The 27,098-nt window shown below is 34.7% G+C and overlaps 1 protein-coding gene across 2 annotated transcripts in view; it reads left to right on the top strand.

Moving 5' to 3' along the window:
• The first annotated feature begins 314 nt into the window (after positions 1-314).
• Positions 315-27,098, top strand: part of Proc-R (Proctolin receptor) — a 39,267-nt gene continuing 12,483 nt past the window's right edge. The window contains exons 1-3 of one of the 2 annotated variants that reach the window (XM_023159310.2): positions 315-552; positions 14,679-14,762; positions 25,056-25,190. In XM_023159310.2, coding sequence (XP_023015078.2) covers positions 25,177-25,190 — 14 coding nt within the window. In that variant the 5' untranslated portion in view covers positions 315-552; positions 14,679-14,762; positions 25,056-25,176. The remainder of the gene's footprint in view (positions 553-14,678; positions 14,763-25,055; positions 25,191-27,098) is intronic. The other variant, XM_023159309.2, reaches the window with a different exon arrangement.

Raw genomic sequence — 27,098 nt, 5'->3', positions numbered from 1 at the left:
TAATCTACGCATCAAAATACGTAAGTACAGTCAAACATTTTTTCAAAATCGCCGGGTGTCCACATAACGAAAATTTACCAAACTGAGAATGGTTCAGTGAACCGAAACCGGTAGTGACAAAATTTATTTTCTCCATCCTATATTTATTTGCGATGCCCACTGTAGATGCACCGCACACGTAAAACAACAATAATTAGACGTGACATAAGACTGTCCACAAACAAGTGTGATTGTCTTTTAATAAACGGACTGCCAACTTCCTCAGAGCAAATCGCTTCAGCGAAGTCTAAAATTAAAATATCTGCTCTGCCCAAACATTGCTGCAGTAGGCTTTGGTTAGTTTCGCGAGGCACTTTCTAAAACTCGGCTGACACTTCCCGCGTTCCGTTCAGCGATTGACGCATGTTATTGTTATCATTCGTCAGCCGCTCTGATTGTGGGTGAGAAAACTGCAGTTTTGATGAAGATATGCTGTTTCATTGATGAATTGCTAGCGGACGAGCTCAGCGTTTTTTGTGAGTTGAAGAAAAGTGACGCGTCAATCTTTGAGTGGTGAGTACGAAAATAAATCATCGTATTTTCGCGGGGCTATGTCAAAAGATTCGCGTACGCTTATTGTAGATGTGTTAGTTGATGGATATTTTTGACTCATCTTTGACAAGCTCAGTTTGTTTAATCGAATCTGGTTGTAACTTCTTGTGACTTGATTCAGTTAGGTTTATTGGGTGGTAACTTCTAGTTTGTAGATGATCTTGCACTATTTCATTCATAACAAACTGAATAGTTATTCGATAATAATATAAACGTAATTTGGGGGAGATTGAGAAATTGTTGACTGATTCCGATTCAAAAATCAACTGTAGGTACTCGGTTTTCTAATAGCTAAGTAATGATGCTCTTTGCAAATGCAAAACGCAAATAGACAAACAAAAATTTGTGATTATGTTATGATTTGTGCCACAGCTGATATAGGCGGGTTTCTGATACTTAACCTGGTCCACCATATATTTGTGTTGTAAAAAAGAGATTTTATGAGCGTTGTGGTCGTCTTCCACCTGCAGTGGCGTGCGTTTTGATATTCATTAAAAGGATTTATTGTAACTAACAACTATGTTTCTATATTTATTCACAATAAATATTGTTACAACATTTTGGGTAACTTGGCTAAAGAGTCGCCAATGCGATTACCTTTACTCCTGTCGTGCCCTTTAATCCACCTCACGATAATGTTATTATCTACCGAGGCTTTGGCTAAATCTTGGTGGCACTCCAGTACTAGCCCTGAGGTAACACGTTGTCTGTTCTAGGCTAATAGGGCTTGTCTGCTGTCAGTGCAGATTGTTATTTTTTTACCAGAAATTCCTTTTCTGGTTAATTCTTTTGTGGCAATTGAGATACCAGCCAGTTCTGTTTGGACCACGCTGGTATTTCTTCCCATTCCCCACTTAATCCTTAGGCTTAGTGATCTGGAGTACACTCCACATCCTGAGCCTTCTTTGGTTTTTGATCCGTCTATATATACAGTGTGACCTATTTTTAATGGAAACACCCCCCTAAAATTTGAAGTTGTAAATCGATTTTATTAATTTTGTTTTGAAATGTCAAGTACTAAAAGGTCTACCTTGGGACAAAATTTGAAATGTTTATTAAAGTTTCAGGACATACTACGATACCTGTCAAATTCTTGCACAAAGTTCATTTCTCTTGAGCGGTTTTTGTAAACCTTTTGTGTGAGAAGTCCCCAGAGAAAAAAGTCCAAAACTGTGAGGTCTGGAGATCTGGGTGGACACTCTATAAACGGACTACCACGGCCTATCCATCGATTTGGAAAATGTTCGTTAAGCCATTGCCTCACAGCTCTGGCATAATGAACTGAACACCCATCTAACTGAACAATTGAATTTGATCGTCCATTGATTGGCAGCTCGTGAATAGCATCCCAAAACTCTGTGTTTAAAAATTCTAGAAACCTCTGCGCATTAATGTTTTTCTCAAAAAAGAAAGGACCAAAAATTCGATCGTTCAATATCCCACACCAGACGTTGATTTTTTGGGAATACTGGCTTTCACAATTTATTACCCAGTTAGGATTATTCTGTGATGACACTACTCCATTTGTAGTGAAAGTGGCTTCGTCGGTATATAAAATATTTTTTAGGAAATTTCTATTGTTTAAATATTCCCCTTGGGCCCATAAACAATATTCCAGGCGTCATGCTTCGTCGCCTTCTTGAAGTGTGTGCAAAAATTTTGGCTTGAAAGGTTCAATATTCTTCGCCTTGAGACATCTCCGAATAGTTTCTCGTGGAATATCCAAATCTAAAGTGGCATTCCTTATACTGGCATTAGGATTATTTCCGAAATAATCTAAAATGATTTGATCATTCCTGTCATTCCTGTTTCGTCTTTGTACAGGATTACTTTTTAACATCATTTTTGATACTGCACCAGTTTCATTGAATATTTTATTTATTTTATTTACCGTACCGCAGCTAATACGCGGACGATCTGTATGTCTCTCATTAAATACTCTACAAACCTCTCTAGCACTTCTAACGTCATCTCCCGAAAGGCGTACAATTTCAATTTTCTCTCTTACGCTCAATCTTTCAGCAATGACACAAAATAATTCGAAGAACTGTAAGGTGAATATTGTTGACAATAGTACACTTAAATCTTTCACAAGTGTCAAACTGTAATATCATTTCCATGGCAACTAAGATTTAAATTGAAATATTAGGTCTTAGTTTTAGTTAATTTGCGTGAAAAATTGAATGTAATTCCGTTATTTTCATTAAAAATATTTACGCTATTTGTTTTTTTTTTTTTCATCTGGCGGCACTTTATTGTTGAAATCATAAAAAAAATATTCTCATGGCTATATCTGTTGATATAGGGTGTTTTTTGTAACTGTTAGCTGTGTGAGTTTTCGAATTTTTGAGTTGTCATAACTTTGTTAATAATGAATATATTTTAATGAAATATTGATCACACCTGTTTAGAGGCACTCTGAATCCAGTGGGGTAGTGATTTTTTCAATAAAAAAATCGCTAATAAAAATTCCCGATTTTCGACTAAGAAAAAATATCGTAGTTGCTCTGAAACTTTAATAAACATTTCAAATTTTCTTCCAAGGAGACCTTTTAGTACTTGACATTAAAAAAAAAATATTAAAATCGGTTTACAACTTCAAATTTTAGGGGGGTTTTTCCATTAAAAATGGGTCACACTTTATGTGTATTGCATTGGTAGCATCTGACTCTGTGTTCTGTTTTATTTGTATTTTGTAGGGTGTATTAAACACAAACCTGGGTACAATTGCATCACTGGTTGCCTGCAGCAGAGGTTGCGCAGTGAGCGCTTCTCGCCAGAGGGGACAGACCAGTGATTAATTCCATTGCCGCGGTTGGTGTCATTCTCATGGCTCCTGTGATATTTAAACAAGTCAGTCGTTGTATATGATATAATTTTTGGATGGCCGTTGCTTGTAGAACTTTCGGGGAAGGGATCAATCCCTCTTGATCCCCCTCCGGCTACGGCCTTGTTCCGGAGAGGTGCATTACATGCCCAAAGTTCAGGTGAAAATCACCTTGTTTTCCATGTGGACCTACGAATTTGTAGGTAGGTGTGGTAGACACATGACGGAAAGACAACAACTAACCCAGCTAATGTCGCGCAGAAAGCTAAAGTAAAACTATCAGGCACCTGTGCAACGTCTTCCATTTGGAAGATTCGTCGCAAGTTACTTCCTGCATATGAAAAGCAGAAATTAATTTCACTTGGTCGGTACGACCAACCGATAGACCGGTTTCGGAATATTGCTCCATCGTCAGTTCCAATCAGGTCACTTCAGACGGAGTGAACCGTATGAATATCACGACCAAACAGAATGCCATCATCGTCACTTCTTCCAGGTTTGGAGACCAGCTCCCCTACCCTTTTGGCTGATCATTGGCCTTGAGAGGGACAAATGGGTACACAACTGATAGATGACGGCATGAAGTCCTAAGACATCAGTGCCGCCCTTCACGGGATATCCCTACCTGGCTGGGGTGGGGTGGATGAAAAAGTTATTCGTCCGTTAACGGGGGACATGAGGGCCTCATTCGACAGAGTGTCAGGGCCTTCTATATCGGGAGGGGTCGTCTACAGCATAATCTGTGGCTTCCCTAACTAACGGGTTTTCATGAGTTTCCGTTTTTTCGAAAACTCTCTCATTCCTCGACTGAATGGACTGCCGAATGGAAGGCAGCTGCAAATCTCTGCGGATGGCTTCATTCCGCACGAACCAAGGAGCATGCACAATCATCCTGATTAACTTATTTTGCAACCTTTCCAAAATGGTAATGTTGGACGGAGCCGCTTGTCCCCAGACGCCTGAAGCGTACATGATGACAGGCTTGAACATCGTGTTGTAGATCGTAATTTTGTTTTTTAAACTCATTTTGGATTTTCTATTGATCAGAGGGTACAGACTGGCTATCCGACCCTCGATCTTAGATTTAACGTACATAATGTGCGGGTTCCAAGTGAGCCTACGGTCTATTAAAAGGCCGAGGTACTTTACCCGCGCTTGCCAGTCAATCTCCCTTCCAGAGATTCTCACTTTTCTGGCCGGAGAAGATAGTAATCTTCCCATGGTTATCGCCTGAGTCTTTTCCGGGTTTACTCGGATCTTCCAATCAAGGTACCAGCGCTCGAGGTCGTCCAATGCTCGTTGCATGTAGACGACGCCGAGCTCTCGTCCCATGAAAGATGAGAGAATAGCCGCGTCATCGGCGTACAGGGATATCTTCACTCGTTCGGACCTAGGTAGGTAGGTCGCTGGTGTAGAGCGAACACGACCAAACAAAATTAATTCCAGCTAGTCATAAACTCTATCTCCAGTTGATTCAGTAGGATGTCCACTGCGCCATCTGCAGACAAAGCCAGGAAACAACTCCACGAACACATGCTGCGCGGTTGGAGTCAGAATAATGATGATATTTCGGAGAGGTGCATATGACATACTCCTGGTTCAGGTGAAAAAAAAACCTTACCCCTTGCCTCTCATGTGGACCTACGATTTTGTAGGTACGTGTGGTAGATACTCGACGGTATGCATAAGCAGGAAGAAACCTAAAACATGGTCATATGGCTCCGAAGCCATACTTCTAATTCAAACTTCATCTAAGTAATGGAACATAGGGGAAATGAACAGGCAGAAGGTCACAAATAAAACCATTGCCACAGGCGGCAAACAAGGCGCTCAGCTCATTTCAAGTCTACTCGAGACTCAAGGAGCTAAGTATCCAAAATAGGGTCATTCTAGCTTGGGTATCCGGACATGAGGGTCACAAGAGCAATGAGGAGGCCGATGTTCCAGCCCGTGAAGGCGCATCCAAGGCTATGATCGGCCCAGAACCCTCCTGCGGAGTAGCGAAAGCATGTATAAAGGCATCCATAAATTCATGGATGCAAGCCGAATCGATAGATTGGTAGAAAGGGCAGCTTCCAGGAATGAGGCAGGCGAAAGAGTTCATAAAGAAACCATCGCCCAGATTCACGGAAGACTTGCTAACCCACAACCGTAAGCTTGTAAAGGTAGTGGTAGATCTACTAATGGGGCATAGCCGACTCAGGAAACATTGAGCAACGTGGTTATGACAGAAGAAACCCAATGCAGGTTCTGTCAAAAAGAGGAAGAAACCGCACTACATGTGCTCTGTGAATGCGAAGCCATAGCAAGGCTGAGACACACAAGATGCGGGGAAGATATACCAGTGGCTGTCAGCTATATGAAGGGATCAGTGTCAAGGCTAGATAATAAGCTAGATAATGAGCTCTAACAAGCAAGGAGCATCACAATAGATCTGAGAAGGTCGCAGTGAATCAGGCCATGGGCCAGCTCCCCAACAATCATCACGATTTGGTGTTGGTATTTGGTATTCAATTTTTCCAAATGTTATTACCGTAAATATTCCTATTAAGTCTACACTTGCTGATAAAGTCCAAAAATTCGCCAAAGAAAAATGGCTTGATTTAGAAATCGATCATCTGTACACTAATCGTAATCTCTTAGAATAAGATAGTTATAGTCTATATAAAAAACTAACAAATAGATTAGGATTAGACGAACATGATTACGTACAATGGAATGACTTTCAGAGAGGAATGTTTCGGATAATTGAATCAAAATAATTCAGAAAAATGTGTACGCTCAATAAGACACTCAAAACCCTCATATCTAAGCATAAACCGAAAGAAACCACTCCGAAAGTCATAAATATTGTTGAAAATCATTCATCACAATCGTTTGATAAGGAAGAGATCAGCCTTTTGAACAACGGTTTGAAATTTGGCATCCCGTCTTCGAAAGTTCTTGAGGATATCGTTGCTAGTGTTGAAAGTTCGATTCAATATATGCCCGCTTCCTCGAAGGGACTAGTTCGAGAAAAGGTCAGGAATCAAATCTCCAAGAACAAAATAACAGATAAACGGAAGCATTCAATGAACAACATTAAAAACCAAAAGAAAGTTATCAGACGATTGAGAGAAAAGGACGTTTTTTATTTGGAAGCCGACAAAGGTAACAAAATAGTAATTCTGGATAAATCGAACTACTACGAAAGGGTCAATACTCTCATTACTAACGGACCGTATGCGAAATTGTCCAGGAACCCGTTACCAAAAATGATTGCAGAAGTAAAAGACGTCCAAAAGAAATGCGACAACATACTTACCCCTCAACTGAAACGGAAGTTACAAGTTTCCAACCCAACGGTGTCGAAACTATATTGCCTCCCAAAAATCCACAAACCGGGAAAATCAATGCGCCCCAACGTGTCAGCTATTGGAGCTCCTACCTACGAAATAGCAAAGTGGCTCACTAAAGAATTTGAAACCTTGTCTATTGCGGAACCAAGTTTTAGTGTAAAAAACTCTTTAGAGCTCATACAACATACAAAAAACGTGGTTCTGCAAGAAGGTGAGATTTTGGTTTCTTTTGATGTTAGTTCCTTATTTCCTAGCGTCCCAATTCCACAGACCTTGGAATACCTCAGGGAATTACTAGAGAAAAATAATTTCAATAATAACGAAATCGATGAATTCGTTTCTCTTACTAATTTGTGTATGAAACAAAATCGGTTCCAGGTAGAAGGTTGCTTTTATGAACAACAGTAAGGAACGGCCATGGGAAACCCCTTGTCCCCCACCTGGCAGACCTGTTCATGAGCAGATTCGAAATGGAAACCAAAGAAAAGTTGAATTATTTTCCTAGGTTTTGATATAAGGTATGTGGATGATATTTTCGCGATATTCGATACCAAAAAATCAAATATTGAGGATCATTTTAAATAATAGATGTCCATCAATAAAATTCACGTATGAGTTAGAAAATAAGGGACAACTACCATTTCTTGACGTTTTGGTAATAAGGAGCCAATATAGAGGGTTAGAATACGATATATTTAGAAAAGAAACAAGCAAGTACAGGTATATTCCTGATAGTTCACATCACTGTGGACAGCACAAACGAGCAGGGTTGAATTTTTTAGTGCATCGTCTTTTGACTTTCCCTCTAACACATGATAGGTTCAAAGAAGAAAGACGTACAATACAGGAAATAGCAGCCACTAACGGTTTCTCGAGGGGTATTGTGGATGACATAATAAGGAAAAAGAAGTTTAGGTTAAGAATGAACGAAATCTCGACTTTCAGAAAGGACAAAAACCAAGATAAATACATCTCAGTTCCATACCACCAATATACGAGGAACTTTGGAAATATTTTCAAGGAACTAGGTATGAAGGTGGTTTTTAAAACAAGTCATACACTGCAGAGCCTTTTGGGAAGTCCAAAAGACAAAGTCGAGAATTCGGAAAAGTCTGGAATTTACGGAATTGAATGTAAGGACTGCGATGCAGAATATTATGGACAGACCAAAAGATCTATTAAAGTAAGATATAAGGAACACGTAGCACACTTAAAATATGGAAGACCTGCAAAATTAGCAGTCGCCCATCATATTTTGCAACAAAACCATTCCATAGACTTCAGTTCATTAAGATTAGTTAGACAAGTTAACAACAACAGGCAACTAGATGCCTATGAGAGTGTAGAAATAAGTAAACACAATAATTTTATGAATAACGATGATAAACCTATACCAAAGAGCATACTATATAGCTTGTTAAAATGAAAAATAAAATAATGTTGTTGGGTTTACTGATTACTACATAAGGACACATTGCAAAAATAAATTTGAATAGGCAATATTGTGAAATTATTTTTATATAGCTGAAAATTGTTTTATATAAACATATACTGTAAAATAATAGATAAGGCAAAATTAGTTTAGGTTGGTATACCTGTATGGTTGGTACGCCTGGATGATTTACCTGGATGGGTTACCTTCATAACATAAATAGGATTAGTTCGCACTATACTAAAACCAATAATGATTGAGAGTAGAAGTAAGCCCAGTTGACAGCAAATCGGGGGCGTGCTTATTAATTTTTGAGAGGGTTAAGAATGAAAGAAAAATTCTTAGTACAATTAGTTAAAATATTCATACACATCTTTTATTTATTTCATTAAAACTTTGCAATATCGTAATTTACCTAATCGTTGTAGTTATTAGGTGGGCCTTATGAAAACGGAGTAATAATCGTGGTAATTATAGTAGGTACCAAATAAATTAACAATATTAATAAAAAACACAATATATATATATATATATATATATATATATATATATATATATATATATATATATATATATATATATATGATGAGCTGTTTTCTCGGGTTTCGCTCCGTGTTCTGTGTATTTTCTCCCCATAAGGATTATTTTCACAACGTTTCGGCAAAGTCTCATTTGCCATCTTCTGGTGATGTCTGGTTTTTTCAACTAGACTGTCTAGTTGAAAAAACCAGACATCACCAGAAGATGGCAAATGAGACTTTGCCGAAACGTTGTGAAAATAATCCTTATGGGGAGAAAATACACAGAACACGGAGCGAAACCCGAGAAAACAGCTCATCATACTTTATCCGTGAGAATCTTCGAGTTAACATATATATATATATATATATATATATATATATATATATATATATATATATATATATATATATATATATATATATTTATATATATATATATATATATATATACATATATATAACTTTTTTTCACTATTGGGTTGCAGCAATTGATAAGTGAACTCTTTATAACTATTCTCAAGCTTTCGAGTAACTTAAACTCATCGTCAGGGGTACTAGAAAATACAAATTACAAATTTTTGATAATAGAATATAATATAAATGTAAATGTACAAATTTTCGTCTAATCTTCAACCTCAGATTCGTCACTGTTGCTACCGCTATCATCAATAGCTATAGTTATTATGATTGATTCAATATTGTGTTCAATACGGTTGTCTACGTCCCACATTTTTTGCTCCTCTTTTAAAACATGCTGCATGCATTTCTTCCAGTCTTCTGCAGAAACAGTTCGAATAGCTTCTTGTAGGTGATGTTGCACGTCCACTAATTTAAATGTTCTGTTTTCTCGTGCCACATATCCTTTTACTTGCGCCCAGATTAATTCTATTGGGTTTAATTCGCAGTGGTATGGTGGTAACCTTAAAACTGTAATTCCACGACTTAACGCCATTTCTTCCACTGCGAATTTTTTATATTTGTCTGTGTGTAATTTTGTTAGCTGAAGTAGTTCTGCCTTTAAACCATCTTTGTTATATTGGATGTTCTTATTAATTAACCATTCTTGAATTGCTGCGGTTTTCCATGATTGTTTCGGTAATGGTTCTAAATGTCGACTATGGTATGGGGCATTGTCCATGCTGACGATGACAGACCCAGGTTCCACAAGTTGAATGATGCCTTCAAACCATTTTTCAAACACCTCCGCATTCATCTCTTCATGATGGTCGCCTGTTTTCTTAGATTTAAATATTAATTCACCATTTGGTAAAAATCCACTGTCGCTTCCTATATGCGTAACTATCAGACGACTACCTTTTCCAGATGGCTGTTTTAACTCAACTGACAAACCTTCAATAAAGGCTTGTCATGCACTTGTTATATTACCATCCTGCCATACTTTTTTGACCGTATGTCCTTGGTTAACCCATGTCTCGTCCATGAAGTACAATTTTTTTCTGAGCCGAAATTCGTCAATTTTTGATAGATAGTTTCTTCTCCATGCTATTATTTCTTCACGTTCAAAGAGAATGCTTTTCTTGTCAACTTTTCCGTACGTAAATTTCATTTCGTATACAAGTTTCCTAAAAGTTTCTTTACCCATTTTTGGGACCAATTCATGATCGCTAAGTGCCTCCAGAACTGTTTGTAATGTGGGCAGCTCATTTCTGAAAAAGAAACTGTGAATAGTTCTGCGTATACTGGTTTTGGCTTCTTCATCAACTGTGATTTTTTTTCGTCCGCTACTAGTTTTTGGCGTTTGTACGTCCCCATGAATTTCTGCTTCTCTTAGTATTTTGTAAATCGATGATTTTGGTACACCGGTATAATCAGAGCACATATCAACTAATTTATCTTTTGTAATTGTGGAACTTAATGATGTAGAAATGCCCGGTTGGTTATTCGGAGGTACACACGTATAATTATAGCACATATGCACAAAGTCATCTTTTGGTGGCTGATGATCTCTTTCAAGACAGTGAAATACTCCCAGTACAATTTGTTTTTCTCTTACTGACCGAGACTCCGACGGTTTTACCTTTTTCGACGTGGAAGGCCCGACCATGTCTCCCATTTTTTGAGTAGTTTGAGAACGGTGTAGAAATATAATTATGTAACGCTTAAACACTTATTAGCACTATTATTTTCACCAATTGTTATCACAACACGTCGATTGCTGACTAACTTAACTGTAAAACGTACAATTCACGCTGTATAATTCACAAACCAATGATACGCTCATGGCTGCAAGTACATTAGTGAGGACTGTAACGATGAGATGGAAGTTACGGTAAAGTGACAAAGACAGAAATATCGTTGCGTACAGCGTTGCCACTAGTTGTAATAAATATCTAACACTATACAGAAAATAATGAATTTTAACTGATCAGTAATCAAGAAATGTATAAATATTACTCATTACAAGCTCATTACTGATTTTTGTCATAAATAATACCTTTTAATCGTACTAGTATTGTGTATTATCTATAATTTGCCACAACCCACAACTCTACTGCTTACTATATTTTGATTCTGCTATAAACTGGTAACGTAAAATTTAGATATGACAACGCGCTTTACTCTCAATCATTATTGGTTTTACTATAGTTCCTAGTTTTAATCTTCCTCTTTGAAGATGATCACTTGGTGATCGAAACACGTGTCGAGGTGTTAAAAATAACGATTTGGTGTTGGAAAAAACTCCAGTAATAATCATTAAGTGGGTATTACTTAAATACATGTTTCACAGTCGAATCGACAAACCATTATAAGTGGATGAAGAGTCGTTACGAGAACATGTTTGGAGGAAACACCTGAAAAACAAATGGGTAGAAAACCAGACATTGGATGAGAGCTGGAAAATATGGTGTTGATAGTAATTTGAATTTCAGCCACTATCTTGGTCAATACTCGTACTACCCAAAAATGGTTTGGAATATTTCTTGGAAGCTGAGGTATTGAGTATATTAACATAGCTGATCTAATTATAGTGCCATTCAGAATCAGTGCAGATTGACTATTCATTCTGCAATGTTGATAACCATGCGATATAAAACATTTCATCAGATAAACAGACATAAACTCTTGGAATTTCGGATTTATGGGACAGATTTCTATAAACTTTCCTAAGAACACATTGTTTATTGCCCAGTTCGTAAAAGATGCTTTCATCTACGCATCAATATATTGAAAATTTTTCATATGAATGTTATGAAACTCGACACGCCTGTTTACATCCTGAAGAAAATGGGTGGCTATCAATAAGTGGATTCAAATTTAGATTTTGCGTATGCCCTGCATACTCATTACTATCATTAGTAAATATAAATTTTGATTTATTGAATTAGCGTCTTGGAATATGTAATTTAAATGGATTCACTATTTTAATTCGTATTTGATGATGATTGTTTTCAAGTAATCAATCAATAGTTTGAAGTGCCAATTTTTGCGATAATGTACGTGTTCGCTTGATGAACATTTATAATAGAATTACAGAATACAACTGTGGAATTCCCCCTATACAGGGTGATTCAAACGTACTTTGACAAACTTCAGGAGGTGATTCCTCACAATATTGTAATATGAATTGTCCAAATAAATAAATGTCCGGAAACGCTTCGTTTCCAAGATACAGGATGTTGAAGTTTTATTCTTATTTTCGTTTTTTTCAAACAACTTTTGGAATGATGAACTTAATTAAACGAAACTTGGTAATAGGAGGTTTTTGAGATGTCGAATTCGAACCTGATGTTCTTATTGCTCTTACTCGTAGGGGGCGCCACGTAGGTACACATCTTTTTCTTTTTTAAAGATTCATAACTTTTTTGGGCGTACTTCTAGCACATTTTTCAGTTAAAAAATTGATTCCTCTATCATACCTACGTAAATAAGCTACCCTTGTTACTAGTCGCTGTAAGCAATATCGATTTAGAAATATCGATCCTGCGATAAAAGTTCATAACAATTTATTAATTTGTTAATTTTGATTTTTTATAACTATTGCAAAATGAAATATCTAAAAATTGTTGATAAATTTGTTTTTTTCAATTGATATTTAGCTATGTCTGTTTTCACAATAAACAATGGCAGTTATTAAAATAGGATATGAATTTTTTACGTAATTTGTTTATTAAATTGTTTGAAACAAATAGAGAAATTCAATATTTTTGAAATTTTTTTTGCTATTTCATTGTCTAGAGATAATTATGATTAAAACACTTTTTTTTCTTAATTTTAATTTTTAATTGTTTGAAATGGATTTTTTTATATTTCGATTGTTTAATTAATTAGTTAAAAAATAATTTTGCTTTTGAAAATCATGATTTACACTTTTGAATAGTTTGGTAAAAAAAATATTTTTTTTATTATTCAATTGTTTATTAGTTTAACAATTTGTTATAAACTAATATTGACCAACGTTATATTTTTTTTCTGAAGCATAAAAAAATTATAAAAACAGCTATATATAAAAAAGTGCCATAATTTTTTTTCATATAATAATCAATCGTTCTTTGGTTTAACAATTTGTTATAAACAAATATTGACCAAAGTTATCATTTTTTCTGAAGCAGAAAAAAAATATAGAAACAGCTATATATAAAAAAGTGCCATAAATTTTTTTCATTTATTATAATACTTTTTTATGTCATTTTTTTTAAATTTCTTTCTGCTTCAGAAAAAAATATGACGTTGGTCAATGTTTGTTTATAAGAATTTGTTAAACTAGTAAACAATTGAATAATAAATTTCAAAAAATCTGCCAAACTATTTGAAAGTGTAAATTATGATTTTTAAAAGCAAAATTATTTCTCTACTTATCATTTAAACAATCAAAATATAAAAAAAATCGATTTTAAACAATTAAAAATTAAAAAAAAGGGAACAAAATTTTCAATCATAATTATCTTTAGACAACAAAATGGAAAAAAAAATTTTCAAAAATATTGAATTTCTCTATTTGTTTAAAACAATTTAATAAACAAATTACGTAAAAAATTCATATCCTATGTTAATAATTGCCATTGTTTATTGTGAAAACAGACATAGCTAAATATCAATTGAAAAAAACAAATTTATCAACAATTTTTAGATATTTCATTTTGCAATAGTTATAAAAAATCATAATCAACAAATTAATAAATTGTTATGAACTTTTATCGCAGGATCGTATGAAGTATATATATATATATATATATATATATATATATATATATATATATATATATATATTTATATATATATATATATATATATATATATATTATATATATATATATATATATATATATATATATATATATATATATATATCAAAAGGGCTCCACGTAGTTTAAAATTTATAGGCCAATTATTTATACCTTTTATCCCATTATAAATGCCAACGGAAATAGGAAAAAAATTTGTTAGTGAACAATTGAATAACTTTTTGAAAAATGCTGATAACACTTTTTTTTCTACGGGACTCGATTCATTCAAGTGTTGAGAAGATACTAGATTTTTTTCAAATTTTTAAAATGACATTTTATGTTATAAAAAAATTATTTTTTTGATAAACTCTCTTTAGCTACAGCGCGTGTATGCCGTAACAGCCGCGCGGAACCGTATTTTCAACGTCGAATTAAAATTATAAATAATGGAGATAGAGTTTCGGGAGTCGAGAAATTTCCTCCTCTTTAACGAGCTCTTTTCAAAATTGCTTAAATATTAATATTTTTTGAGTTATTAACGAAAAACTAAATCCCTTTTTTTTAAATCTTATTTTGTTAATAACAATTGCAATTTTTTACCTGCACCAAAATCCTTCAAAACATTTTTCTAGAAGTGATTCCGAATCGAATGAGCTATCACTCATACTTTTAGGACCTTTATCTCTATTTTTCTGTTTTTAAACTTGTGGATTAGACTAGGGTTGGAAAATTTCGAAACCAATTTTATTCAAAACTTTTTGAACTGTGTATCATTTGTTACAGATGTGTTTGCTGTCCAAGTGAAACGAACTGAAGTTGTTCGGATTCAAGAACGTTGCTACAAGAAGAATGAAAATCATCTAGAACGTGAGTCCTAGTTCTTTCGCCATTTTGAATGCCTGATATTTATATACGAGAGTTATTTTTACAAGCTTTCATTCAACTTGTCTTATATGCATGGATATCACTTCGGGCCAAATCTTGCAGTGAGGTGGATTTGACTTTTATCAGAAAATATTAATTTTTTCATCAATTTTTCTTTTGTCTCCTTCAAAGTAGCCCCCCTCAGATATAATAAGCTTGTGCCAGCGTTGATTCCAATCCTTGAATCAGTTTTGATATGCATTTTTTGGTATGTCCTTGAAATACAAAAGTTATTGACCAACAGATGAATCCATTTACAGGGCAATATGCAGTGCATTTCTTTAATGCCCCCCCTTTTATTTTTTGAACGGGTCAACACAAAAAATTGAAATTTTGGATAATTAAATTAATACACGAATACGTTATTTTGAAGTAAAATTGACAGATGAAACTTTCCATTTGGAATCTTTTTGAAGCTCCTGACAAATGCTTCACAACCCTAGAATATAATGTCAATATCTTCAACTACTACAAAATGGTGGAAATAAATGAATTGCAACACCCACTGTCAAAAGTATTCCAAAGTTTTCTATGTGTCTTTTTTCATTTTTTTGCAGTTGCGTCAAGAATTTCAGTTACAAGTTTGACAGTATTTTTCTCCAACAAATACACACAGCAGACACTTTTTTTCCATTCAGAAAATAGCATCTGTTTTCGAACTGTCCATACGATTTGTTTGTGTTTACGTTTGAGTCGAGATAGGGTATATCTTTTTATCGATTTCTTGATAACTTTAATGCAGTTACACCTGATCACTTTTTGAATGACATTTTGTTAGAATAATCCCACCAACAATCCTCTGGAAGAAGGACAATGTATATACATTTTTTTGAGTGACTGCATGTAAGTAATTATGTGTCTGCTTTATGTACTGTTTCTCTCTCAGGAAAACAACTATATATTCTCAGCGTGAGTTAGTAACTTTCCCCTCTGACAGTTGATATCCTTATGATGAAAAAATATATGTTTTCCGAGTTTTATAATAGTTACTTGGTAAACAAAACAAACTGATGTACCTGAAATAGTTTCTGTTGAGAAATATCAAATTTGCTCGTTTATGTTGATATAACCAGTTCTTGAAACATGTTTATGAAAACAACTTAACTTCAAAATGCCGTTTATGAACAAAGTTGTAGGACAAAAAAGCTACAGCTACCTCAGCCTCAAATTTTTAAATTCGCTACCCAATCAAATAAAAAGTTCAAAAAACTAAAATGAATTTAAAAACGATTAAATGACTACATTACCAGTTTGCCACGTACAGAGATACATAAAATAGTGTATTGATAATATTTCTGTGTCTATACATATATAGTTATTAACCTCAAATAGTGTTCCGTTATTATATAAATATATCTTTAAATCGAAAAACAAACTGACCATATGTATGTGTATATGTGTATGTATGTATATATGTGTATATGTGTGTATGTGTGTGTATATGTGTATATATGTATATATATATATATAGTACAGGGTGTCCCTGGACTTCCTCTTTTCCTCTCGGGAATGTATAGATGGGGTCAAAATATCACCAGTACTTCATATAACTTTTTTTCCTAAAATCCTTCGTTACCAAGTAACGGGCCCTCGAAGTTGCAAAATGAAAAATGTTTTTCTTTGATAACTTTTCAAGTGAATATTCAAAATCATCCAAATTTTGGTAATTGACTAAACAAATGAATTCCTTCGATGAGCTTTCATGCAGGAGTCAGTTGTTTTGCTACAAAGTCAGGAACGGACTACCCCCGATGGTCCACACCCCAAAACTTTGAAATGACAGATATTTTTCAATATTTTTCAACAAATTAAGGTTACTTGGACAATTTTATGAATAAAAGTACTCGTGTGGAAAGTCGATCGGAGCAACGAGTCTTGATAAAAATGTAGTTTCACTCGACGACATCAAACCCGCTCGTCCACCATTATTTGAAATGAATAATTATCAGAGCAGAAATAATAATGATAACGTTAATTCAACAACATTTATCCTGAGATGTCTACCATTATTCGAAAATATTAGTTTTTAAGGAAAATGGAAATGATAGGTAAAATGTTCATAACGAATTTTTATAATGCAAACACGTTTAACTAACGAAACGCAAGAGCCTTAAGAGCAAACAGAAATGAAAAATCCGTTACAGAAACTGCTCGATATGACCACCTTCTCTCTCTATACATTTTCTTAGTCTGCGAAGACACCCTCTCTGTACTTGAAATATCATTCCAGGGTCGTTTCGTATGGCTTCACAATGTAATGTTATTCTATTCAACAATGCATCTCTTGTGTGAATAGGTGTAGCGTAAACAAGGCTTTTTAGATGCCCCCACAGAAAGAAATCCAATGGATTTAAATCCGGAGACCGCGATGGCCATGAATATGGCCCACCTCTACCAATCCATCTATTGTGGAAAATATGGTTCAGATGGTCACGCACAATCAAACTAAAATGAGGAGGAGCGCCATCATGCATAAACCACATATCTCTTCGCGTTTGCAATGGAACATGTTCCAAAAGTCCATTCAAATCGTTCTGAATGAACTCCAAATAACGTTCTCCATTCAATCGGTCCTGTAGAACGAATGGTCCTATAAGATGGTTTCCTATGATACCAGCCCAAACATTCACGTTGAATTTCCGTTGGTGTTTGGTTTGCAATATCCCATGGGGATTTTCTTCGGCCCATATGTGGAGATTATGAGAGTTGATAACTCCATCTCTACTGAAACCTGCTTCATCAGTGAATAAAACTCGATTAATAAAAGTCATATCCTCTCTTTGCCTATCCATGAACCAATTGGCATATTCCAGTCGTGCTGGAAAATCTTGAGGTGTCATGGCATGTACCTTCTGGATGTGAAATGGGTGGAGCAGTTGTTCCCTAATTATTCTATGAATAGTGAACTTGGATGTATGGAACTGTTCTGATAGATTTCTGATGCTCATTGAAGGATCATCAGCGACGGCTTCCAAAATATTTTCCTCCAATACAACGGTACGTACAGTCCTAGGAGCGCACTCACCACCTCGTTTTGGCAAAACTGTACCTACAATAATATCGAAATAAAACAACGTGCTCAAATTAATTATCAATTATTACATACCTGTCTCCCTCAAGCTGCGATCGACACGCTCGAATGTTTCTCTTGACGGTACCGTTCGATTGGGAAAATGCTCGGAATACAGACGACGAGCTTCTGCAGCATTACAAAATGCTCGTCCATAAAATACATGCATATCTGCATATTCATTGAATGTAAACTGTTCGGCCATATCAAAAAAATTCAAAATATCCTATAGAATATTGACAATACAATGATAGTCATATGACAACGCACCACTCAACAAAACAAAATCGCATTCCAGTTTCTCATTTTTTATCAAAACTTTCTAAAAGGTTTTTTTGTCAACATCTGTGAAAGAAATGGAACATAATTATTACCTGGATATTTTTCACCTGATCATGTGCAGCTGTTTTTGTAGTTCATTCGTTTGCTTTTTATTAGTATAGTAAATATTTTTTCCGATGTGCGTTTTTTCAGCTAAATTTAGATTCGTGTTAAAGAATTTCTCCCATAAAATTATAATTATCATTGAAACTCCTCAACAGTTTAGCTGTGAAGAAGAATTTGAAACATTCGAATGTTGAGTTTCATGAGATTCAGATAACTGATCAACACGAAACGTGATTATTCCACACGTATTATGTACATACAAAATATGGAATGAATTCGATATTTCATAGTAGAGTAGCTTGTTAGTTTAAAAACACCACGAATCTACAGAACTTGATATTTCTTTTGAAAAAATATCTGCTATCACAATTGTGACTTAAACTTCCATATAGGTACTGTACTTTTTGTTTACGACTTCATTTTAGCATACTTTGTATTATTCCTGTTATAAATGTTGTTGAATTAACGTTATCATTATTATTTCTGCTTTGATAATTATTCATTTCAAATAATGGTGGACGAGCGGGTTTGATGTCGTCGAGTAGAACTACATTTTTATCAAGACTCGTTGCTCCGATCGACTTTCCACACGAGTACTTTTATTCATAAAATTGTCCAAGTAACCTTATTTTGTTGAAAAATATTGAAAAATATCTGTCATTTCAAAGTTTTGGGGTGTGGACCATCGGGGGTAGTCCGTTCCTGACCTTGTAGCAAAACAACTGACTCCTGCATGAAAGCTCATCGACGGAATTCATTTGTTTAGTCAATTACCAAAATTTGGATGATTTTGAATATTCACTTGAAAAGTTATAAAAGAAAAACATTTTTCATTTTGTAACTTCGAGGGCCCGTAACTTGGTTACGAAGACTTTTAGGAAAAAAAGTTATATGAAGTACTGGTGATATTTTGACCCCATCTATACATTCCCTAGAGGAAAAGAGGAAGTCCAGGGACACCCTGTATATATATATGTATTTTAGCTAATGTAAGTGTAAATAAGGATATATTGTCTATATTCTATATTTTATATTGTACCTGAAGTTAATAAATAATAATAATAATAAATAATAATAATAATAATAATTTTAGAGCATTTGTATTTATTCGACTAGCACTGAAGAAATTAACGAATCCTATTTAGACCAAACTTTCTCTGTCAAAAATAGTCACAATTTATCCTAGACGATATTGATCTGAATGCACTTGCAAAAACTTTTTTTACTTTCAAAAATTATTGTGCGTTGTGTAGTTAGCACGGTGTTTGTCAGGAATTGCTTCACTCATTTATAAGCGATTAAGGACTTGGAATTTGATGTTGAAATATGTTAAAATATGTTTTTTCCGTTACCCCTACGAACGACAACCCTCAGAAGTCGAAACTTCTGCGAGTTAGGGACTGACGAGGTCTTACCATTTAACGTGTGACTCCTAACACGGGATATTTATACGAATGTCAAAACATATACAGGGTGGACCATCGAAAACTTGACATGGAGGTTTTGGGAACTAATTTTGCAAATCCCAAAAAACGCTCAGACAGGTAGATTTTCATTAGGAGGGGAACTTTTTCTCCCTATTTACAGTGTTGTCACTTCAACCCCGGAGCAGAGGGGTGAACAACCCTTGTGATTTTAATAGGGAACTGGAGGCGAGTCGCACATCGTTTGATAGACCTTGGAATTCTCTAAACAATGGTGTATATTTTTTTAATTTGGACGAACCATATTAAATTTAGAGTTGAAGTTACTTACCTTATTCTCATTTTAGCATATGCTCAAAATGGGCACCTCCAGCTTCCATGCAATATTAGAGATTGTGATGAAAACGTTCTCGAACATTGTGGAGCATTTCTGGAGTGATTAGCGACATTCATTTGTGATTCGTTGCCGTAAATCTTCGAGGAATGCAGGAGGAGTACAGAAAATCTGCTTTTCAAATGACCCCATAGAAAGAAATCTAACGGCGAAAGGTCTGGTGATCGTGGTGGCCATTTGATAGTGTCCCTCCTCGCAATCCAGTGATCAGGAAAAGTCTGATCTTAATACTACCGAACATACAGAGCATAGTGCGAAGGAGCCCCATCTTGTTGAAATATTAACAGATCCTCCCGATAATTGTGGTCATTTTCAATAATATCAGTGAGAAGGGGATTAATAGTATCTTCCAGAAGCTCCAGACCACACATTTAATTTTTGTGGACGTTGAGTATGCACTTCATGAAAAATGTGAGGATTTGAATCAGCCCAATAGCGACAATCATGGCTGTGCTATTTAGAAAAAAAGAACATTCATCACTGAAGAAAATGTTAAAAACAAAATGTGGATTTTCCACCGCTCATTCACTAACCAACTCGCAAAATTGCAAGCGTCGATCGAAATTATCTTCATTCAGTTCTTGCGTTAATTTAATCTTGTAAGGATGCATTTTGTGGGTTTTTAAAATACGCCGAATGCTAGTTCGTGACACCCCGGAAACAAATGCTAAATTTCTTGTGCTTTAAGTATGGTCAAGTTCAACATGGCCTCATTTGTTACTGATGCTTTGATTTACCTTTTTTTTTTGCTACAGATCCAGTTGCGCGAAATTTTGCAAATAAATCGAAAACATACTGTCGCGACACATTCTTCCCATGTTGTTCATTGAACAGTTCAGCGTCTCTCGCAGCACAACGTCTATTTCCATGATACAGTTCATAATCTAATCAACAAGTTCAAAAACATCAAAAATAGAGATAAAGGTCCTAAAAAAATTAGCGATAGCTCATTCGATTCAGAATCACCTCTAGAAAAATGTTTTTGAACGATTTTGGTGCAGGTAAAAAATTGCAATTGTTATTAACAAAATTAGATTTGAAAAAAATGGTATTTAGTTTTTCGTAATTAACTCAAAAAATATTAACATTTAAGCAATTTCGAAAAAAGCTCGTTGAAGAGGAGGAAATTTCCGATGAAAAAGTCCTGACACCCGAAACTCTATCTCCATTATTTATAATTTTAATTTGACGTTGAAAATAGGCATGCGCGCGCTGCCGCTAAAGAGAGTTTATCAAAAGAAATATTTTTTTTATAACATGAAATGTCATTTTAAAAATTTGAAAAAATCTAGTATCTTCTTAACACTTGAATGAATCGAGTCCCGTAGAAAAAAAAGTTTCATCACCATTTTTTAAAAAGTTATTCAATTGTTAACTAACAAATTTTTCCCAATCTCCGTTGGCATGAATAATGGGATAAAATGTATAAATAATTGGCCTATACATTTTAAACTTTGTGGAGTCCTTTTGATATATGTACTTCATACGATCCTGCGATAAAAGTTCATAAAAATTTATTAATTTGTTAATTATGATTTTTTATAACTATTCCAAAATTAAATATCTAAAAAATGTTGAAAAATTTTTTTTCCAATTGTTATTCAGCTATGTCTGTTTTCACATTAAACAATGGCAGTCATTAACATAGGATATGAATTTTTTACGTAATTTGATTATCAAATTGTTTTTAACAAATAGAGAAATTCAATATTTTTAAATTTTTTTGGCTATTTTGTTGTCTAGAGATAATTATGATTTTAAAAACCATTTTTTTTCTTAGTTTCAATTTTTAATTGTTTAAAATCGATTTTTTTATATTTCGATTGTTTAAATAATTAGTTAAGAAATAATTTTGCTTTTAAAAATCATAATTTACACTTTTAAATAGTTTGGAAAAAGAAATGTTTTGTTTATTATTTAATTGTTTATTAGTTTAACAATTTGTTATTAACAAATATTGACCAACGTTATATTTTGTTTCTGAAGCAAAAAAAAAATATAAAAACAGCTATATATAAAAAAATGCCATACAAAAATTATATTATAATAAATAAATAAATATTAATATTTTTTGAGTTATTAATGAAAAACCATTTTTTTTATCTTATTTTGTTAATAACAATTAACAAAAACATTTTTCTAGAGGTGATTCCGAATCGAATGAGCCATCGCTCATATTTTCAGGACCTTTATCTCTATTTTTCATGTTTTTGAACTTATTGATGAGACTACTATATTGAATAATAAAACTGTGATGTGCAAAATGAGTTATTGCAAGAAGTTCCACTCCAGTTCCTCGGAGACGATAAATGGAAAAAAAACAATCTGCCGCCTACAGATTTTTATGAAACGCGTATTTTTACTACGAACGCAATTTGAACAGATGGCCGGTGAGGTGTTTGAAGTTCGAGTGTTATCTTACGTTCTTTTGGGATACCTTTTTGGCAATGGTTCAATGGTAGATCAGTGCACACGTTGATGATTGGATTTCCAAGGAATGTTTGCCAGATGATGGATTCGTCAGATATACTCGTATTACGTGTTTTATGAGAAAATTTGGAATCAATATTACACACATCGAAAAAGTCTAGGGATATTTTCATAACATACTAAATATCATAAAAATAAATGCATGAGGTCGTTTAATTTCGATTAAATTGGTACACTCGACCACCCTGTAGATTCCTATGGGTTGAACAAAGCCTGCAAAAACGGTAACTAATCTTTTATCAAGTTTTTTACAAACTGTAGGTTTTCGGCTAAAATGAATAATCTGAAAGTGTCGAGTTTGTACATTCTATGCAGTTCTTGCTCAGCAATTAAACTGGAAATATTGTGCTTTAACATGGAACGCCATCACTTACCATTGGCTGAGATGAATAGAGCTGTAGGGCTTCTTCAAGGTGGCATGCGACAAAATGATGTAGCTCTTCGTTTGGGGGGTCTCCCAAAGTGTTATCAGTCGATTGTGGCGGCGTTTCCGTGAAACTGGCAGTCCAGCCGAACAACAACAACAACAGGGCGAGGACGCGCTACAACTGAAGTTCAAGACCGATTTTTGGTCTTAACCGCAAGAAGACAACCGACAATCACAGCACCTGAGTTGGTTAACGTGTTGCAGCAGACGCACCAGGTAACCATTGGTCGTGATACTGTCAGAAATCGACTGCATGAAGCAGATCTCCACAACAGAAGGCCACTTAGATGTCCACCTTTGTCGAGAGGCAATCGCGGTAGAAGATTAGAGTGGTGTCAAGAACATCAAAACTGGGATGCAAATGATTGGGCGTCAGTTTTGTTTACAGACGAATCCAGATTTGGATTTCATCCAGATTCTCGTCGAGTAAGACTGTGGAGACGACCTGGAAATAATGGACGTTTGAGACATGTCCAGGAAGTCTATGGGGCGGAATCATGATCGGCGGCAGAACCGATCTCGTTTTTCCAAATCGCTCCCTCACAGCTCGACAGTACCTCGACACCATTCTTCTACCTATCGTCCGTCCGTTTGCTGGTGCTGTTGGTGAAAACTTCCACCTAATGCACGATAATGCTCGTCCACATGTCGCGCGTCTAGTGACTGACTGGTTCACCAACGAAGGAGTTGATGTATTGCCATGGCCAGCACAATCACCGGACCTGAATCCCATCGAGCATGTGTGGGACATGCTCCAACGAAGAATTACTCCGCATATGGGGAACATTCACACAACGTTTCAATTGAGAGAGCTTTTAATCGCTGAATGGGCAAATGTACCTCAACAAGACATTGACAATCTCATTTTGTCGATGCACGATAGATGTAGGGCCGTAATAAACCAGCGTGGAGGCCATACTTTGTACTGATTCTGATTGATGATTTTTTTTGTGGTGCCAAAGAAGAGCCATATTTTTTTTTAGTTTTGCTTATATGCGCACTCAGTATTTTTGACCATTTAATAAATTTTGTTGTAAGTTACATTCGTTTAATAATCACCCGTCAACTTTTTTTCCCTAAAGCGATCTAAAAAAAAAATATTGCCATTTTTAAAAATATCCCTAGACTTTTCCGATGTGTGTAGTTATGGTCGCAACTCAGTACTCGCTTGGCTTATTAACGAGATAATTTTATTCTCTGTTGCACCCATTCATCATTCATCCAAATAATGAAAGAACTCATTTGAAAACTTAATTAAATATTTATTGTAAAGAAACGGAGAAAATACTTCAGGAATAAACTTACACTTAAATGTTATTCAAAAACACAATAAATCACCAAAAACTTACATTATACTACCACCCAGCAGGAAAGAAAAAATTCTTTCGAAACAAATAAAATAAAATATATATATATATATATATATATATATATATATATACATATATATATATATATATATATATATATATATATATATATATATATATATATATATATATATATATATATATATATATATATATATATAACCCCTTCAATTCAAATACTGAATGAATTTCTCAATACTGTCTGTTTGATGAACTTGACCTCTCTCAATATTTATGAAGATTTATATGCAGACATTGCAACTTTGAAACGGTCACCGTACTAAGGTGAAATGCTCAACATGCAATCTGTGCAAAGTTTGCGTATTTGAAGATTGTTTTATATTTCTATATCCTGTGATCGTATCAATTTTGATGTCTATGAACTTGGAATATTAAAAGATGGAATTCTGGATACTGAGTGTTTTTGTTTCGGAATATTGAAGTTGAGGTTGGAGCATTTTTCAATTCATGTATTCGCTTAAATATTTGACATTATCAAGGGCATCAAAACAAAAATTGCAGTGTTAACTTCAATTTGAATGTCAGATCATAAAAATGATTTTCGAATTGAGATCATCATCAGTGAAAAGTCGATTCCATATTATTTGTTTGTTGTTACGGTGTAGAAATTTAGATTACTCAACATTTTATGGAAGAAATGTTTTTTTTTTCAGGTGAAATGGATGAAGCCGAGGCCAATTCCAAGCAATTTTGTTGTGGTCCAGATTTTACGTCCAGAGAGTATTTGTACCGATCTTGCTATGTCTGGGTCTAGCCGGCAACACAGTTACTGTAATGGTATTAACGAGGTAATAATAATACTGACAGTAATGAGTATGATTCGAAATATATGAAAGAGCAAATATAATTAGAATGAATAGCTTAAATACCAATTATATTAGGCAATAAAACCTGAAATGAAAATACAATACAACGAATAAAATGAAATGAAATCAGCAAAAATTAAAAGTAAATCAAAAAAATATTTCACACCAAGTTATTTCACGCACTGTTGCCACAACTACCCCGTACGGGGTAGTTCTACCCCTCTTGAACTTAATTTCACCCTCTCGCTCCCCTCAAGTAAGTCTACCCCGCTCAGATATGAAGCAAAAGAATGTAAAATGGAAATTGAAAAAATTAACAAGTATTTGAGGTTTGATTTTGAATCTACCGCGTTACACAAGCCACCCTTGGCAAAGTTGGCGTAGACTGAGTGTCTGGCACCGCTGGTGGTGGTTCCTTGGGTGCTCTTCTGCTCTTCCAATGATACCGAGTGCCGTGATCATGCTCTGTGCGTGTGAAATGTTATTTGATGTTTGTGACATGGCATGCGACATTTTTAGTTAAAGTTGAGAATGTAAATATGGAAATGTTTATATTATGTGCAATCTCAGTCTGTGATATAAATATAGGGATATGTATAGTCGAAGTAACCGATATTGTGCACTCTTAAAGTTGTCGGCACTCTCGAAGGCCAAAAAAACCAACACATAGAAATGAACCGGCAGCAAACTAGTCCACGTGGACTGTAGAGACTTGGCGGTTCGTATTGGATAATTTTTACTAACCGAGTTTTGTGATTGGCTGAAGAGTCATAAAATTGAATTAGAAGTCATATGTTACGCTGACGAATAGAAATCTGGGAATGCGGCCTCTGGTTATCGCCGTCGTGTTCAGTTCAGGAACTGATCGCGATTTGAGTGTGGAAATTCGATGTTGGTGCAGTTATAATTACTTAAAATTTTTATCTGTTCAAAATGTGGCGTCCTTGGACGAGTACTAATAGTAATAACGAGTGTGATAACAACGTAGACTTTTTCCAGCGTAGTGATTCCAATAGCGATGGTGAACAATGCGAAAAAGAGATACCAGTGAATAAGATTCAGATGCATTTGAGTATTGAATTACAGAGAGTATGTTTCAATGTATATAAGAATATACATCTCATTTTTGGTTTCGAGGGAAAGAAACTTTTACAAGTAACATCAGATTTGACGGAAATTCCTTTCTCAACTGTACGTAAAACAGTCAAAAACAAACCTAATGAATGCAAGACGCGATGTGATACAGGATTACTAAAACCTTTAGATGTTCATCTAATAAAATCATTGAAAAAAACAATATACGACTGTTACAAAAGCAATGAGATTCCTACAACAGAAATCATAAGGAAGAAATAGAATACTTCCGGCCATAACATGAGGTGCTGTGACAAAACTCTTCAGAATTGGATAAAGAAACTAGGATTTAGATTTAAAATAATAAACAAACGTCAAACAGTTATGGAAAGCAGAAGAATAGTGGAATTGCGTAACAAATACTCAGAACAAATAACTAAATATAGAAAAGAACAACTGCCAATTATCTTGTTGGACGAAACTTGATATGACACTCACGACACAGTTACAAAAGGGTGGACTGATGGTTCGAGAATGTGTACACCTAACAAGCCTGCAAACAAAGGATCGCGACTAATTATTGTTCATTGCGGAGGAAGTAAAGGATGGGTCCGAATTCTTTGAAGTGATATGGAAAAAACTTGAGGAATTTTGACTATCATAAGACCATGGAAGCTAATATTTTCGAGGAATGGTTTGGAAACACATTGATCCCAAATTTGGATTCGATGACATGTGACTTATGTTTTTGATTACGATCGTCAAATTGATCATAAAACAAAGAACGACAATCATAGGTATACGTCAAGTTCGCAA

This window comes from Leptinotarsa decemlineata, unplaced genomic scaffold (genome assembly GCF_025532065.1).
Source record: "Leptinotarsa decemlineata unplaced genomic scaffold, Ldec_3_MD MMD2_P_RNA_scaffold_2, whole genome shotgun sequence".
Taxonomy (NCBI): Eukaryota; Metazoa; Arthropoda; class Insecta; order Coleoptera; family Chrysomelidae; genus Leptinotarsa; species Leptinotarsa decemlineata.
Note: the sequence above shows the minus strand (reverse complement) of the source record. Positions and strands in the feature narration are given on the sequence as shown.